Source organism: Ranitomeya imitator, chromosome 4 (assembly GCF_032444005.1).
Source record: "Ranitomeya imitator isolate aRanImi1 chromosome 4, aRanImi1.pri, whole genome shotgun sequence".
Lineage (NCBI taxonomy): Eukaryota > Metazoa > Chordata > Amphibia > Anura > Dendrobatidae > Ranitomeya > Ranitomeya imitator.
The window spans coordinates 372,633,016-372,651,189 of NC_091285.1; the positions used below are offsets into that span (position 1 = coordinate 372,633,016).

An 18,174-nucleotide genomic window follows, 5' to 3' on the forward strand; every position below is an offset into this window, starting at 1 on the left:
GTAACATTGTGCCTGATTTTCGTTGTGGTCTCACCCACCTGTAAAGGGGTAGCTAAATCATACTGAAGTTATAGCTCACCGTGTAAGTTGTGTGACTGCAACAAATACCGTTAGTTTGGTAACGTTTTTAAAACAATGAGGAAGTCTGGTGGAAGAGGTCGTGGCCGGGGGCGTTCATTGTCAGCTGGTAATGAGGGTAGTGGTAGTGGTGGAGCATCAGGTGGTCGTGGGAAAAAAAATATTGCACCTAAGTCTGGAGCTGTGGAGCCAGGTTCGTCGTCTGGCTACACAAGGCCTCGAACGCTCCCTTTTCTGGGAGCAGGAAAACCGCTTTTAAAGCCGGAGCAGCAAGAGCAAGTTTTGGCTTATCTTGCTGACTCAGCCTCTAGCTCTTTTGCCTCCTCTCGTGAAACTGGTAAAAGTAAAAGCAGCGCGTCGTTAGTGGATGTTCACGGTCAGGGACAAGTCGCTTCCTTGTCCTCTTCAGCAAAAACAACAACAGAGAAGAATGCAGCAGGCGACACAACGGGTTACTCCATGGAGCTCTTTACACATACCGTCCCTGGCTTAGAAAGTGAAGCAGTTAACAGTCCATGCCCATTACAAGTTGAATCTGACATGGAGTGCACTGATGCACAGCCACAGCCAGACTACTATGCTGGTCCTTTGACTCAGACCACAACATTGCCCTCGCAGGGTGCTGATCAAAAATCAGACCCTGATGAGACTATGTTGCCCCATCACGAACGCTATACCACCGACCGACAAGGTGACACAGACGAAGTTGCACACGAGCTACAAGAAGAGGTAATAGATGACCCAGTTCTTGACCCCGATTGGCAGCCATTGGGGGAACAGGGTGCAGGCGGCAGCAGTTCTGAAGCGGAGGAGGAGGGGCCGCAGCAGGCATCAACATCGCAACAGGTTCCATCTGCCGGGCCCGTATCTTGCCCAAAACGCGTGGCAAAGTCAAAACCTGTTGGAGGACAGCGTGGCCATCCGGTTAAAGCTCAGTCTGCAATGCCTGAAAAGGTATCCGATGCTAGAAAGAGTGCAGTCTGGCATTTTTTTAAACAACATCCAATTGATCAGCGCAAAGTCATCTGTCAAAAATGTTCAACTACCTTAAGCAGAGGGCAGAATCTGAAAAGTCTCAATACAAGTTGCATGCATAGACATTTAACCACCATGCATTTGCAAGCTTGGACTAACTACCAAACGTCCCTTAAGGTTGTAGCACCCTCGGCCAATGAAGCTAGTCATCAACGCAACATCCCTTCCGGCAGTCTAGGGCCACCATTTTCTGCACCACCTGCAGTATCTGTGCAGGTTTCTTTGCCAGGCCAAAGAAGTCAGGGTCAGGGAATCACCAGTTTCGTAGTAGGAAACACTGCATCTAGGGCACAGGCGGCAACAATACCATCTCCCACTGTCTCTCAGTCTGCCATGTCCACCGGCACCCCCGCTAGTTCCACGATCTCCAGCTCTCCAGTCCAGCTCACCCTACATGAGACTATGGTTAGAAAAAGGAAGTACTTAGCCTCGCATCCGCGTACACAGGGTTTGAACGCCCACATAGCTAGACTAATCTCGTTAGAGATGATGCCCTACCGGTTAGTTGAAAGCGAAGCTTTCAAAGCCCTGATGGACTACGCTGTACCACGCTACGAGCTACCCAGTCGACACTTTTTTTCCAGAAAAGCCATCCCAGCCCTCCACCAGCATGTTAAAGAGCGCATCGTCCATGCACTCAGGCAATCTGTGAGCACAAAGGTGCACCTGACAACAGATGCATGGACCAGTAGGCATGGCCAGGGACGTTACGTGTCCATCACGGCACACTGGGTAAATGTGGTGGATGCAGGGTCCACAGGGGACAGCAAGTTTGGGACAGTTCTGCCTAGCCCACGGTCTAGGAAACAGTTGGCTGTAGCCATTCGCACCCCCTCCTCCTCCTCCTCGTCCTCCTGCAGAAGCGAGACCTCGTCCACAGACCGCAGTCGCACAACCACTCCATCCGCAGTTGCCACTGTTGCACACCAGGTCTCCCATTATGGGGCAGCTACTGGCAAACGTCAGCAGGCTGTATTGGCTGTGAAGTGTTTGGGCGACAACAGACACACCGCTGAAGTTCTGTCCGAGTTCTTGCAGAAAGAAACGCAGTCGTGGCTGGGCACTGTAGATCTTGAGGCAGGCAAGGTAGTGAGTGATAACGGAAGGAATTTCATGGCTGCCATCTCCATTTCCCAACTGAAACACATTCCTTGCCTGGCTCACACCTTAAACCTGGTGGTGCAGTGCTTCCTGAAAAGTTATCCGGGGTTATCCGACCTGCTCCTCAAAGTGCGTGGACTTTGCTCACATATCCGCCGTTCGCCCGTACACTCCAGCCGTATGCAGACCTATCAGCGTTCTTTGAACCTTCCCCAGCATCGCCTAATCATAGACGTTGCAACAAGGTGGAACTCAACACTGAACATGCTTCAGAGACTGTGTGAACAGAGGCGGGCTGTTATGTTTTTGTGGGAGGATACACATACACGGGCAGGCAGTAGGATGGCAGACATGGAGTTGTCAGGTGTGCAGTGGTCAAAGATTCAAGACATGTGTCAAGTCCTTCAGTGTTTTGAGGAATGCACACGGCTGGTTAGTGCAGACAACGCCATAATAAGCATGAGCATCCCCCTAATGCGTCTGCTGATGCAAAGTTTGACGCACATAAAGGATCAGGCGTCTGCAGCTGAGGAAGAGGAAAGCCTTGATGACAGTCAGCCATTGTCTGGCCAGGGCAGTGTACAGGACGAGGTAGCGGGCGAAGAGGAGGAGGAGGACGAGGAGGATGATGGGGATGATTATATTTTTAATGAGGAAGCTTTTCCGGGGCCAGTGGAAATTGTTGGCGCGGCAAGGCCGGGTTCTGGTTTTTGGAGGGACACAAGTGACGTAGATTTGCCTGAAACTGCCCCTCAACCAAGCACAACCACAGATTTGAGAACTGGAACTTTGGCCCACATGGCGGATTATGCCTTACGTATCCTCAAAAGGGACACACGCATAACAAAAATGATGAACGATGACGATTACTGGTTGGCCTGCCTCCTTGATCCTCGCTATAAAGGCAAATTGCAAAATATAATGCCACATGAGAACTTGGAACTAATATTAGCAACCAAACAATCAACTCTTGTTGACCGTTTGCTTCTGGCATTCCCTGCACACAGCGCCCGTGATCGTTCTAACACGAGCTGCAGGGGCCAGCAGACCAGAGGTGTTAGAGGGGCAGAAATCAGAAGTGTCATTGGCCAGAGGGGTTTTCTGACCAGGTTGTGGAGTGATTTTGCTATGACCGCAGACAGGACAGGTACTGCAGCATCAATTCAAAGTGACAGGAGACAACATTTGTCCAGTATGGTTACTAACTATTTTTCATCCCTTATCGACGTTCTCCCTCAACCGTCATTCCCATTTGATTACTGGGCATCAAAATTAGACACCTGGCCAGAATTGGCAGAATATGCATTGCAGGAGCTTGCTTGCCCGGCAGCTAGTGTCCTATCAGAAAGAGTATTCAGTGCTGCAGGTTCAATACTAACAGAAAAAAGGACTCGTCTGGCTACCCAAAATGTAGATGATCTAACCTTCATTAAAATGAACCACAACTGGATTTCGAAATCTTTTGCCCCACCTTGCCCGGCTGACACCTAGCTTTCCTATGTAAAGGTCTTGCCTGTGGACTATTCTGAACGACTTTTCCAATCTCGTAATTTGCAGCACCTGATTGTCCAGCATCCGACATGTTAACACCTCCCTAAATGGCCAAAGTCCCCACACGGGGCCGTGGTATCGCCACTTGGCGCCAGCACCCGTGAGAGTACTGTTTGTCTGAAGAGGTGGGTGTGCCCGCTTTTGGTCGACGGCACTGCCACTAGGTCCCTCATAGTACAATAAAGTGTCTGGCGGTGGTGGTGCGCACCCAACGTCAGACACACCGTTGTAATATGAGGGGCCCTGGGCCTGTACCGCCGGCCACAAGACAGTCCCCCCCCAGGTCAAACAGTGCTCTACCACTTGCAAAATTTTCTCTCACAGCTCCACCAATGTTTAGTCTATGCGCTGACATCCTTCAATGCCTGGCACTGTCAATACCATTGTATTGACATTTTTCTTATGTTAGGTCTTCGAAGCCTGTCTGCGGTCACTCCTTCCACTAGGCCTCCACTGACCTGTCTACTGCTGCCCGGGTTCCCCTGGAACCAATTTTAAATTGCCTACAGCCAGCCCAATTTATTATGTTAGGGCTTCGAAGCCTGTCTGCGGTCCCTCCTTCCACTAGGCCTCCACTGACCTGTCTACTGCTGCCCGTGTTCCCCTGGAACCAATTGTAAATTGCCTACATCCCAATTTTTGTTATGTTAGGCCTTCGAAGCCTGTCTGCGGCCCGTTTTTCCACTACTACTACACTGACCAGGCCACTGCTGCCCGTGTTCCCCTGGAACCAATTTTAAATTGCCTACAGCCAGCCCAATTTATTATGTTAGGGCTTCGAAGCCTGTCTGCGGTCCCTCCTTCCACTAGGCCTCCACTGACCTGTCTACTGCTGCCCGGGTTCCCCTGGAACCAATTTTAAATTGCCTACAGCCAGCCCAATTTATTATGTTAGGGCTTCGAAGCCTGTCTGCGGTCCCTCCTTCCACTAGGCCTCCACTGACCTGTCTACTGCCGCCCGTGTTCCCCTGGAACCAATTGTAAATTGCCTACAGCCAGGCCAATTTATTATGTTAGGGCTTCGAAGCCTGTCTGCGGTCCCTCCTTCCACTAGGCCTCCACTGACCTGTCTACTGCTGCCCGGGTTCCCCTGGAACCAATTTTAAATTGCCTACAGCCAGCCCAATTTATTATGTTAGGGCTTCGAAGCCTGTCTGCGGTCTCTCCTTCCACTAGGCCTCCACTGACCTGTCTACTGCTGCCCGGGTTCCCCTGGAACCAATTTTAAATTGCCTACAGCCAGCCCAATTTATTATGTTAGGGCTTCGAAGCCTGTCTGCGGTCCCTCCTTCCACTAGGCCTCCACTGACCTGTCTACTGCTGCCCGTGTACCCCTTGAACCAACATCAGAAAATATAAAAATAAGTATTTTGCTTATAAAAAAGAAAATACTGGAGAGATATCAAATGCAGACATTTTAACATTAAAAACAAACACATACAACAAAAATCTGGTACAGTACTAAAAATGGCCACCAGCTACAATAACTTTCTCCTGCCAGTAGTTAACTGAAAGTTTTTTTCAATTTAAAACACAGATATGGCATCCACCGAGTGTTGTCCTGTCGCGTCTTCTTTATATTATTGCCAAGAAGATGCAAAACAATGAAAATAATAAAATCGTTATTTACCAAAAAAATAGAGTAAGTCAAAACCACATTGCAAATAAACATTCATTACAAATAAAGAAGCAGGGCGCGTCCGAGGGTGAGTATATACCTAATAAGAATATAATCACCCTCGGACGCGCCCTGCTTCTTTCCGACAGCCTTCCTTCCTAAGAATCAGCCCTTCCGTGGTGTAGAGAGAGGGTGTGTTCCACTCCAAGGTGTTCCCCAGGTTGCCTTTCCTGAGCTTCGATCTTCATGCTCTCGTTTAGTAGTTGTCGGAAAGTAGGCTGCATTAGGCCTACAAATTGGGTATGGGGTGTAGAAAGATGGTATGTTCCACTCCAAGGTGTTCTCCAGGTTGCCTTTCCTGAGCTTCGATCTTCCGGCTCTCGTTTAGTAGTTGTTGGAAACTACACTGCATAAGGCCTACAAATTGGGTATGGGGTGTAGAGAGATGGTGTGTTCCACTCCAAGGTGTTCTCCAGGTTGCCTTTCCTGAGCTTCGATCTTCCGGCTCTCGTTTAGTAGTTGTTGGAAACTACACTGCATTAGGCCTACAAATTGGGTATGGGGTGTAGAGAGATGGTGTGTTCCACTCCAAGGTGTTCTCCAGGTTTCCTCGCCATTGCTTCGATCTTCCGACTCTCGTTTAGTAGTTGTAGAAAACTACACTGCATTAGGCCTACAAAATGGGTATCGGGTGGAGAGAGATGGTGTGTTACACTCCAAGGTGTTCCCCAGGTTGCCTTGCCATTGCTTCGGTCTTCCGACTCTCGTTTAGTAGTTGTAGAAAACTACACTGCATTAGGCCTACAAAATGGGTATCGGGTGGAGAGAGATGGTGTGTTACACTCCAAGGTGTTCCCCAGGTTGCCTTGCCATTGCTTCGGTCTTCCGACTCTCGTTTAGTAGTTGTAGAAAACTACACAGCATTAGGCCTACAAAATGGGTATGGGGTGGAGAGAGATGGTGTGTTACACTCCAAGGTGTTCTCCAAGTTTCCTCGCCATTGCTTCGATCTTCCGACTCTCGTTTAGTAGTTGTAGAAAAATACACTGCATTAGGCCTACAAAATGGGTATCGGGTGGAGAGAGATGGTGTGTTACACTCCAAGGTGTTCCCCAGGTTGCCTTGCCATTGCTTCGGTCTTCCGACTCTCGTTTAGTAGTTGTAGAAAACTACACTGCATTAGGCCTACAAAATGGGTATCGGGTGGAGAGAGATGGTGTGTTACACTCCAAGGTGTTCCCCAGGTTGCCTTGCCATTGCTTCGGTCTTCCGACTCTCGTTTAGTAGTTGTAGAAAACTACACTGCATTAGGCCTACAAAATGGGTATCGGGTGGAGAGAGATGGTGTGTTACACTCCAAGGTGTTCCCCAGGTTGCCTTGCCATTGCTTCGGTCTTCCGACTCTCGTTTAGTAGTTGTAGAAAACTACACAGCATTAGGCCTACAAAATGGGTATGGGGTGGAGAGAGATGGTGTGTTACACTCCAAGGTGTTCTCCAGGTTTCCTCGCCATTGCTTCGATCTTCCGACTCTCGTTTAGTAGTTGTAGAAAACTACACTGCATTAGGCCTACAAAATGGGTATCGGGTGGAGAGAGATGGTGTGTTACACTCCAAGGTGTTCCCCAGGTTGCCTTGCCATTGCTTCGGTCTTCCGACTCTCGTTTAGTAGTTGTAGAAAACTACACTGCATTAGGCCTACAAAATGGGTATCGGGTGGAGAGAGATGGTGTGTTACACTCCAAGGTGTTCCCCAGGTTGCCTTGCCATTGCTTCGGTCTTCCGACTCTCGTTTAGTAGTTGTAGAAAACTACACAGCATTAGGCCTACAAAATGGGTATGGGGTGGAGAGAGATGGTGTGTTACACTCCAAGGTGTTCTCCAGGTTTCCTCGCCATTGCTTCGATCTTCCGACTCTCGTTTAGTAGTTGTAGAAAACTACACTGCATTAGGCCTACAAAGGGTATCGGGTGGAGAGAGATGGTGTGTTACACTCCAAGGTGTTCCCCAGGTTGCCTTGCCATTGCTTCGGTCTTCCGACTCTCGTTTAGTAGTTGTAGAAAACTACACTGCATTAGGCCTACAAAATGGGTATCGGGTGGAGAGAGATGGTGTGTTACACTCCAAGGTGTTCCCCAGGTTGCCTTACCATTGCTTCGGTCTTCCGACTCGCGTTTAGTAGTTGTAGAAAACTACACAGCATTAGGCCTACAAAATGGGTATGGGGTGGAGAGAGATGGTGTGTTACACTCCAAGGTGTTCTCCAGGTTTCCTCGCCATTGCTTCGATCTTCCGACTCTCGTTTAGTAGTTGTAGAAAACTACACTGCATTAGGCCTACAAAATGGGTATCGGGTGGAGAGAGATGGTGTGTTACACTCCAAGGTGTTCCCCAGGTTGCCTTGCCATTGCTTCGGTCTTCCGACTCTCGTTTAGTAGTTGTAGAAAACTACACTGCATTAGGCCTACAAAATGGGTATCGGGTGGAGAGAGATGGTGTGTTACACTCCAAGGTGTTCCCCAGGTTGCCTTGCCATTGCTCCGGTCTTCCGACTCTCGTTTAGTAGTTGTAGAAAACTACACAGCATTAGGCCTACAAAATGGGTATGGGGTGGAGAGAGATGGTGTGTTACACTCCAAGGTGTTCTCCAGGTTTCCTCGCCATTGCTTCGATCTTCCGACTCTCGTTTAGTAGTTGTAGAAAACTACACTGCATTAGGCCTACAAAATGGGTATCGGGTGGAGAGAGATGGTGTGTTACACTCCAAGGTGTTCCCCAGGTTGCCTTGCCATTGCTTCGGTCTTCCGACTCTCGTTTAGTAGTTGTAGAAAACTACACTGCATTAGGCCTACAAAATGGGTATCGGGTGGAGAGAGATGGTGTGTTACACTCCAAGGTGTTCCCCAGGTTGCCTTGCCATTGCTTCGGTCTTCCGACTCTCGTTTAGTAGTTGTAGAAAACTACACAGCATTAGGCCTACAAAATGGGTATGGGGTGGAGAGAGATGGTGTGTTACACTCCAAGGTGTTCTCCAGGTTTCCTCGCCATTGCTTCGATCTTCCGACTCTCGTTTAGTAGTTGTAGAAAACTACACTGCATTAGGCCTACAAAATGGGTATCGGGTGGAGAGAGATGGTGTGTTACACTCCAAGGTGTTCCCCAGGTTGCCTTGCCATTGCTTCGGTCTTCCGACTCTCGTTTAGTAGTTGTAGAAAACTACACTGCATTAGGCCTACAAAATGGGTATCGGGTGGAGAGAGATGGTGTGTTACACTCCAAGGTGTTCCCCAGGTTGCCTTGCCATTGCTTCGGTCTTCCGACTCTCGTTTAGTAGTTGTAGAAAACTACACAGCATTAGGCCTACAAAATGGGTATGGGGTGGAGAGAGATGGTGTGTTACACTCCAAGGTGTTCTCCAGGTTTCCTCGCCATTGCTTCGATCTTCCGACTCTTGTTTAGTAGTTGTAGAAAAATACACTGCATTAGGCCTACAAAATGGGTATCGGGTGGAGAGAGATGGTGTGTTACACTCCAAGGTGTTCCCCAGGTTGCCTTGCCATTGCTTCGGTCTTCCGACTCTCGTTTAGTAGTTGTAGAAAACTACACAGCATTAGGCCTACAAAATGGGTATGGGGTGGAGAGAGATGGTGTGTTCCACTCCAAGGTGTTCTCCAGGTTGCCTTTCCTGAGCTTCTATCTTCAGGCTCTCGTTAAATTGTGGTTAAATGGAACAACTGCATTTGGCGTACTAGTTGGTTTGGGGCCTACTAACAGTGTCTGCCGCTCCTTGCTGTTCTCCTGGTTTCCTGTCCTGAAATTCCGTTTTCAGGCGCTCGTTAAGTAGTTGTTAATGTTAGACTGCATTTGGCCTACTAGTTGGGTTGGGGCCTACTATCGGTGTCTGCCACTCCTTGCTGTTCTCCTCCACTGAACAAAGCTGTGCCGCCTGTTTACTACGGTTGCCAATTTTGAACTGCATTTCGACTACTTACTGATTTGGGCCTACTCTCTGTGTCAGCCTCTCATTCCAGTTGTCCTCCACTGCAATGCCCCCTGGTTATTCCTGTGTTACCAATTTTGAACTGCATTTAGCCCACTTTATTATTTGGGCCTATATCTGTGTTTCCTCCTCATCCTGCCCATTGCCCAGCCAGTGATAGATGAGTCTGCTGGTACATTGACCCATAACGCAACATTCCCCGTGCACGCTACACAACAACATTGTGACCCTGCTGAAAGTCAGGTTGCTCTTCCCGCATACCATACCACCTTACACGGGGACAAAGAGGAAGGTGCAGATGAAAGTGCAGGTTCCTTCATCAGGTGGGGGGAGGAATACTAGTTGGCGACGTCACTGGCACAGGGCCTCTCATAGTACGCAAAAGTGTTGCTGCCGGTGGGAGGCGCCCCCGCCGTGCAAACACACCGCTGTACTTTTGAGGGGCTCTGTGCCAGTGCCAATGCCAACGAGTGGGCCCCCCCTGCTTGCTCAGGTTCACAGCACTTGCAAAGTTGAAATACTTACCTCTCCCTGCTCCACTGCCGTGACGTGGTCCAGATTTCCTGGGCCCACTAATTACTTGAACCAGCCCTACCCACCACAACTTTAGCCAAATGACCCCCAATTTCAAATGCCTTCCAATTATTATAAGGTAAATTACGCTTGACAAGCTTCATTAAGAAGAATGGATGGTTTTGACATTAAAATGGGCACTCTAGGTGTTTTCCTGGCCCCCACTCACTGCCGACTATGCTGCCCCATTGACTTGCATTGGGTTTCGTGTTTCGGTCGATCCCGACTTTACGTCATAATCGGCCGATTTCACTCGACCCGACTTTTGAGATAGTCGGGTTTCGCGAAACCCGGCTCGACTCTAAAAAGGTCAAGGTCGCTCAACTCTAGAGATGAGTGAATCACTGATTCACAAATCAAATTCACATTGAATTTCAGAAAATATTCAGACTGACAAGAATCTGAATATCTTTCAATTTATATGAATCCAGAAAAATGGCCGCTGGTTGCCTTTTTTATAGATTCCCTTTTTGTGAGGGGTTTAAAAAACAAATAATGCTAACCCAGCTCTCATCACTGTCAGTTCGGTCACCAGTGCGGTATTCACTGGACCGTCATTGACATCCTCTGGCTTCCAGAATTTCTGGTATTTCCTGTGCCGACAAGCCTACATCATAATATTGCAGTCCTGTCAAAACAAGACTGGAGACACCAAAAGATAGCCCAATGAAGATCTTTGGTGGCCAGAACACGGAAGAAGGTGACTGGTGTAGAGTGAGGCTGCGTGGCGAGACATGATAGGGTCGGGTGAATATCATCTTTTTTACATATGTTTTTTGTGCTGTTGGGTCTGGTGAGATCTCAGAGCTAAATAATTTACACCCATTTCCATCAAATAATTGCACATTTTCAGGCAAGATTCAAGTGAGCTGCAAAATTTGAATTTAGGCAGATTTGCTAATCAATAATATATAATACATTTTGAAAGTTTAAACTCAATTTTCATTCTCATAGCCTGATTGACAGCGTCTCAGTGTCCCTCCTCCTTGAGCTGCTGAAATCTCTCACTGTTAAGTACAAGCAGCTACTGTTAGTTAGGCTGATGGTTAGGGCAGGTTCAAACGTGGCTATGAAAAATTAATTCAGAGTTTCATTCAGAAAAGTGCGACAATTTATTTTTTCTTGTGAGGCCACATCTAGAATATGGGACCCAGTTTTGGGCCTGACATTTATAAAAGGACATTCAGAAATTAGAGTCAGCTCATAGACAGGCAACTAGATTATTACAAGGGATGGAAAGCCTCTCATATGATGAGAAGTTGAAAAAGTTGGGCTTGTTTAGCTTAGAAAAAAGACACCTTAGAGGGTATCTGATTTATCTACTATATAATTGTCTAAGGGTCACTTCCGTCTGCCTGTCTGTCATGGAAATCCCAAGTCGCTGATTGGTTGCAATCAAACGGCCACGACCAATCAGCGACGGGCACAGTACGGACACGAAATGGCCGCTCCCTACTACCCTGCCATCAGTGCCCGCTCCATACTCCCCTCCGGTCAGCGCTCACACAGGGTTAATGGAGAAAAGATCTAATGTTAAAAATAATAAAAAAAAATCATTACATACTTATCTTCTGTCGGCCCCCGGATCCAGCCCAGGCCTTTCTCGCTCCTCGCGACGGTCCGGTCCATGTATTGAGGTCTCGCGAGATGATGACATAACGGTCTCACGAGACCACTACGTCATCATCTCGTGAGACCGCAATGCACTTTTGGGACCGGAGTGTTGCGAGGAGCATTGGTAAATGCCTGGGCTGGATCCGGGGGCCGAAGGAAGGTGAGTATATAACTATTTTTTATTTTAATTCTTTTTAACAGGTATATGGTGCCCACATTGCTATATACTACATGGGCTGTGTTAGATACTGCGTGGGCTGTGTTATATACTACATCTCTGTGCTATATACTATGTGGGCTGTGCTATATACTACGTGGCTGTGGTATATATTAAGTGGCTGGGCAATATACTACATTGCTGTGCTCTATACTACGTGGCCTGGGTTATATACTGCATGGGCAGTGTTATATACTACGTCTCTGTGCTATATACTACGTGGCTGTGCAATATACTATGTGGATGTGCAATATATTACGTGGCTGTGCAATATACTATGTGGCTGTGCAATACATTACGTGGCTGGGCAATATACTATGTGTCTGTGCTATATACTGCGTGTCTGTGCTATATACTACGTGGCTGGGCAATATACTACGTGGCTGGGCAATATACTACATAGCTGGGCAATATACTACATGCCTAGGCAATATACTACGTGTCTGTGCTAAATACTAAGTGGCTGGGCAATATACTACGTGGCTGGGCAATATACTATGAGTCTGTGCTATTTACTACATGGGCTGTGCTATGTACTGCGTGGCTGGGCAATATACTATGTGGCTGTCCTATATACTATGTGGCTGTGTTATATACTATGTGGGCTGTGCTATGTACTACATGGGCTGTGTTTTATACTACGTGGGCTGTGTTATACGCTACTTGGCTGTGCTATATTTCTCTGCTGTATTAGTGCATCATGAATCATGGTATGTGTTAAAGAGGGAGGACCACTGAGACTCTTTCGCCCAAGGCACTCAAAAACCAGGAGCCGGCCATGGCTTCACTGACTGGTCACGCCCGGCTGCGAACAATCAGCGACAGTCGCAGTCCGCCCGCGAATTGGCACGGAATTTGAACCACGCTTCGCTAATTGGTCGCAGCCGGCCGAATCCTTTGCATAAATTGCATTATTCTGAAATCTTCATAAATAAACTACATACATATTCTAGAATACCCAATGCGTTAGAATCGGGCCACCATCTAGTATGTATATATGTGTTATGTGTGGTCAGTACAAAGGACTGGGTGCATGACTTATTCCTTTCAAGGACCATACTAAGGACCAGGAGGCACTCATTATGATTCCGGCAGCTAAATAGTAAAGGGTTCTTCACAGTTAGAGCAGTCAGACTGTGGAATGCCCTACCACAAGAGGTAGTAATGGCAGACACAATAACAGCTTTTATAAAAGGTCTGGATATTTCTTCAGTACACATAGCATTGTGGGCTATAGTTAATTTAGTGACAAAAAAACTATTGGTGGAGAAAGATTTATCTTGATGGACCTAGGTCTTTTTTTGACCTATGTAACTATGTAACGTGTCATCTGTATACAATCTGTTTTTTACTTAACAGCTATTAATCATTTACAATTTTACTATGTTACAGAACTGCAATGTAGCCATGAAAATCAGATACTATTCTGTAGTTCCGTATGGCATCCTAGTTTCATCCAATTTACAGAAGAAACTCTTGCACGCTGAGATTTTCGGTGCCCCATTAAATAACATTGGTCGGATTGTGCCCCATCGCATAACATTGGTCGGATTGTGCCCCATTCTATAACATTGGCCGGATTGTGCTCCATTGTATAACATTGGTCGGATTATGCCCTATTGAATAACATTGGTCGGATTGTGATCCATTTTTTCCATGAACAGCATTTGCACCACGAATATGGTCGTGTGAATGAATACACTTAAACTCCTACATTTTCTCACTTTTCAGCTGGACCCATAAAATGCTTATTTTAATGCCAGAATTATATGGAATTTCTGACATTGATTTGCAACCTAGGTACACCAGCCTCAATAGAGCTAAAGGATCAATTTAATAATGTATTCAGTCTGTATTGTTAATCCTGGTCACAGATGCTCTTTGTGATATTAAATCTGAGTTCTGATTGGTTCCAACTGGCCACCAAAACATTGGATAAATACTTTGGATAAATTAGGTTTATTATTCATAGCTGATTGACATATGATTAACTGATGAACAAGATAAAAGGGAAAAAATTATGTTTTCTACATTTAGTCACATGCTGAGAATTACCTGCTAATGTAGAAACCACAGATGAGTCCGGGTCAAAAGGGCATCTGCCTCGTCCTCGCTCAGATTTCTGGAGCTCTTGTTGGAAAACATGTTCCTGTGAGAATCAGATAACAACGGCACAGAAATAAAGGTAAATCCTGTGTGACCAATGTGCAAAATACAGAGGAATTTTTTTTAACTGAGCACTGAAATAAAGTTATGTAATTATAATAGATAAAGGTACGCTATGCTCATATTGTGTTAAAGGGTTTCTCCACTGTAAGAAAAATTGGTCCGCAAACACTTTTATACTTGTAAAATAGCCAACACAGCAGGTACTCTTAGGGTTCAGCATAGGCTCTCATCTTCTGCTCTTATCTCTGTATTTTGGCTACTGTGGCTACAGTGGTGACATCGACAGCGCACATTATCACTGCAGCTAATCACTGAGCCCAGCTTTTCATGTCATCCACATCAGTACAGCTGCTGAGCTTGGTAGTTGGCTGCAGTAGTGATGTGCACCATTGGCCTTACATCATCACTGCAGCAGATATGTAGGTTGAGCAGTGGCGGGGGCCTCTGAGGGTCAGAAACTGCTCTTAATGTTATTTTATAAGTATACAAGCATTTAGGGGACTTTTCCCTTAGTGGAAAACCCTTTTACTGGTCTTTGTTTTGTCTTATATGCAGGAAAAGTTACTGGTGTACAACCTAAAAAGAAACAAACTCATATTTAAAACAATTACTTTATTAGGACAATTAGAAAGAAAAATGGAACAAACAATAAAGGTTTTATTCACCCCACCAGTGTTACTGGGTATAATTCAATATGTGATTATGGAGAGTCAAATTAAGCATCAGGAATCTGTTGAGAAATTGTGCTGTGCCTTCACTCCTTACTGCTGAAGCCTGATATTGTGTATCTGAACTCACCCTTTACTAAGACGGCTGATGTTGAACCTGTGGAAAGTATCTTATTTCCTGTTTGATCCTACTTAGGGCCACATAGAAGTCTGACTCACTGCTTGAGCACTGTGTCTAGTCTTCAGTCTATTTCTAGTCTTCAGCTCCTGAGAACTGTCTTAGGCCTTCTTCACTTGTCCGTTTTTTTACACACGTAGTCAAAATTGTTGGTACCCCTCGTTTAATCACATAAATAACTTTAATCTGATGAAAGTAATAATAAATAAAAGATCTATGAAAATGAACAATTGAAAGTCAGACATTGCTTTTCAACCTTGCTTCCACGGAATTTAAAAAAAAATAAAACTCATGAAATAGGCCTGGACAGAAATGATGGTACCCCTGAAAATAATGTGACAAAAGGGACATGTTAAATTAAGGTGTGTCCACTAACTAACATCACAGGTTTCTATAATCTTGGAATCAGTGAGTGGGCCTGTATATAGGGCTACAGACACTCACTGTGCTGTTTGGTGACATGGTGTGTATCACACTCAACATAGACCAGAGGAAGCGAAGGAAATAGTTGTCTCAGGAGATTAAAAAGAAAATTATAGACAAACATGTTAAAGGTAAAAGTTATAAGACCATCTCCAAGCAGCTTGATGTTCTTGAGAATACAGTTGCACATATTATTCAGAAATTTAGGATTCATGGGACTGTAGCCAACCTCCCTGGACGTGGCCACAGGAGGAAAACTGATGACAAATCAAAGAGACGGATAATACGAATGGTAACAAAAAGGCCCAGAAAAACTTCTAAACAGATTAAAGGTGAACTTCAAGCTCATGGAACATCAGTGTTAGATTGCACCATCTGTCGCTGTATGAGACAAAGTGGACTTTATGGGAGATGACCAAGGAGGACACCGTTGTTGAAAAAATAATAAAAAAGCCAGACTGGAATTTGCCAAACCACATATAGACAAGCCACAAAGCTTCTGGAAGAATGTCCTGTGGACAGATGAGACAAAAATGGAACTTTTTGGCAAGGCTGATGCTCTATTTTCACAGATGGAAAAATGAAACATATCAAGAAAAGAACACTGTTCCTACTGTGAAACATGGAGGAGGCTCTGTTATATTCTGGGGCTGCTTTGCTGTATCTGGCACAGGATGTCTAGAGTCTGTGCAGGGTACAATGATATCTCAAGAGATAAATGTGCTGCCCAGTGTCAGAAAGCTTAGTCTCAGTCGCATGTCATGGGTCTTGCAACAGTATAATCACCTAAAACACACAGCAAAAAACACCCAAAATGGCTAAGAGAAAAACTAGCCTTCTATGAGCCCTGACCTAAATCCTATTGAGCATCTTTGGAAAGATCTGAAACATGCCGTCTGGAAAAGGCAACCTGCAAAAATGAGGCAACTGGAGCAATTTGCTCTTGAGGAGTGGGCCAAAATACCTGTTAAGAGGTGCAGAAGTCTCATTGACAGTTACAGGAATCGTTTGATTGCAGTGATTGCCTCAAAAGGTTGTGCAACAAAATATGAAGTTTATGGTACCATAATTTCTGTCCAGGCCTATATCATGAGTTTTATCTATTTTTTTTAATTCTGTGGAAGCATGGTTGAAAAGCAATGTCTGACTTTCATTTAATCTTTTTCATAGATTTTTTATTTATTATTACTTTTGTCACATTCAAGTTATTTCTGTGGCTATTGTGGGTTTTACTGTCATTAACCCCTTCACCCCAGAGCTTTTTTCGATTTTGCATTTTCATTTCTCGCTCCCCTCCTTCCCAGAGCCATAACTTTTTTATTTTTCCATCAATATGGCCATGTGAAGGCTTGTGTTTTTTTGCGGCATTAGGTTGTACTTTTGAATGACACCATTAGTTTTACTTTGTTGTGTACTAGAAAATGGAAAAAAAAATTCCATATGCGGTGAAATTGCAAAAAAAAAAAGTTAAATCCCACACTAGTTTTTTGTTTGGCTTTTTTAATAGGTTCAATAAATGCTAAAACTGACCAGCCACTATGATTCTCCAGGTCATTACAAGTTCCTAGTTACCAAACATGTCTAGGTTTTGTTTTTTATTTACTGTATATACTCGAATATAAGCCGAGAATTTTAGCCCATTTTTTTAGGCTGAAATTGCCCCTTTCGGCTTATACTTGAGTCATACCCAGGGGTCGGCAGGGAGCGGGAGCGTGGGCTGTGTAATAATACTCACCTGCTCCTGGCGCGGTCCCTGCACGCCCCTGGTTCTCCGGGTGTCGGCAGCTTCTTCCTGTAGTGAGCGGTCACATGGTACCGCTCATTACAGTAATGAATATGGACCTGGATCCACTCCCATTTTTTCAAAGTTCTGTTTTTTTCTTCAACACTAAAAAAATAATAAACACTGGACAAGTTTGGTATCATCATAATCATATTGATGAAGAGCATAATATTGGCAGGCAATTTTTAGCAGACAATGTGCGCTGTAAAAGCAATTCCCAAAGAGCAAAATTATGTATTTTTACAATTTCACTGCACTGTGAAGTTTTTACAAATTTTCCAGTACACTCTGTGGTAAAATGAATGGTGTCATTCAAAAGCTCAACTTGTCCTCCAGAACAGAAGCCCCCTTACGTTTATGTGATTAGAAATAAAAAAAATATGGCTCTTGGAAGAAAGCAAGGAAAAAAATGAAAGGAAAAAAGTAAATTGACCTCTTCGGAAAGGATTTAATACAGGATCCAGTCAATGGAAAGTATAGTCTGCTATGCTATACTTATGTACCTATAGGAGATTGAGATAACACTATTTTTACCTCTACATGCTATTTAAACCTTTAACGTGTAAAATTTAAAGAGGGAACTGAACGCTTAGAGCAATAAAAATATAACAATTTCATAAGATTTGTCGACGATTTCCTTCAAATTTACAGAACTATTCACACTAACTGCTGAATGAATAATAATCATGATTTCAAAGACGTGACATTCTCCATGCAGCAATGTGTGACTGCTGGAAACTGTTTGAAAGTAGGATAACTCAATATATTTCACGTGTTGCATCTGCTCGTTTCCATATGTGCACAATTTGAGCTGAAGAGGGATTACAATTATATGATAATATCTATTAGATAAGGTTATAACCTTAGGGATTTCAGCTCTTTTGACATTGACATGTCCTATGCGTAAGCAATGCGGAAATTGAAATAAATTAAAAACAGCCACTCGAGTAAGATCTCCCTTGGAGCTGACCAAGCTTTATATTTTCATTAAGTAATAAAAAGCAGTGCAAAATGTGCTAGGTGTGGTCCCAATACTCAGTTCTATAAAGGTCATGTACATTTTTTCTTTTTGAAAATCTGATATTGTGATCAAGTCCCCTCTAAGATGTAAAGTGCTGAGGAATATGGTGCTATAAAAATAAAATTATTTATTATTATTATTATTAT

General features: G+C 44.9%; 1 protein-coding gene across 2 annotated transcripts in view; it reads right to left on the bottom strand.

Annotated features, from left to right (window-relative positions):
• Positions 1–18,174, bottom strand: part of SEMA3E (semaphorin 3E) — a 392,121-nt gene that overhangs the window by 123,350 nt on the left and 250,597 nt on the right. For both annotated transcript variants that reach the window (XM_069765160.1, XM_069765161.1), the window contains exon 5: positions 13,842–13,935. In XM_069765160.1, the coding sequence (XP_069621261.1) occupies positions 13,842–13,935 (94 nt within the window). The remainder of the gene's footprint in view (positions 1–13,841; positions 13,936–18,174) is intronic.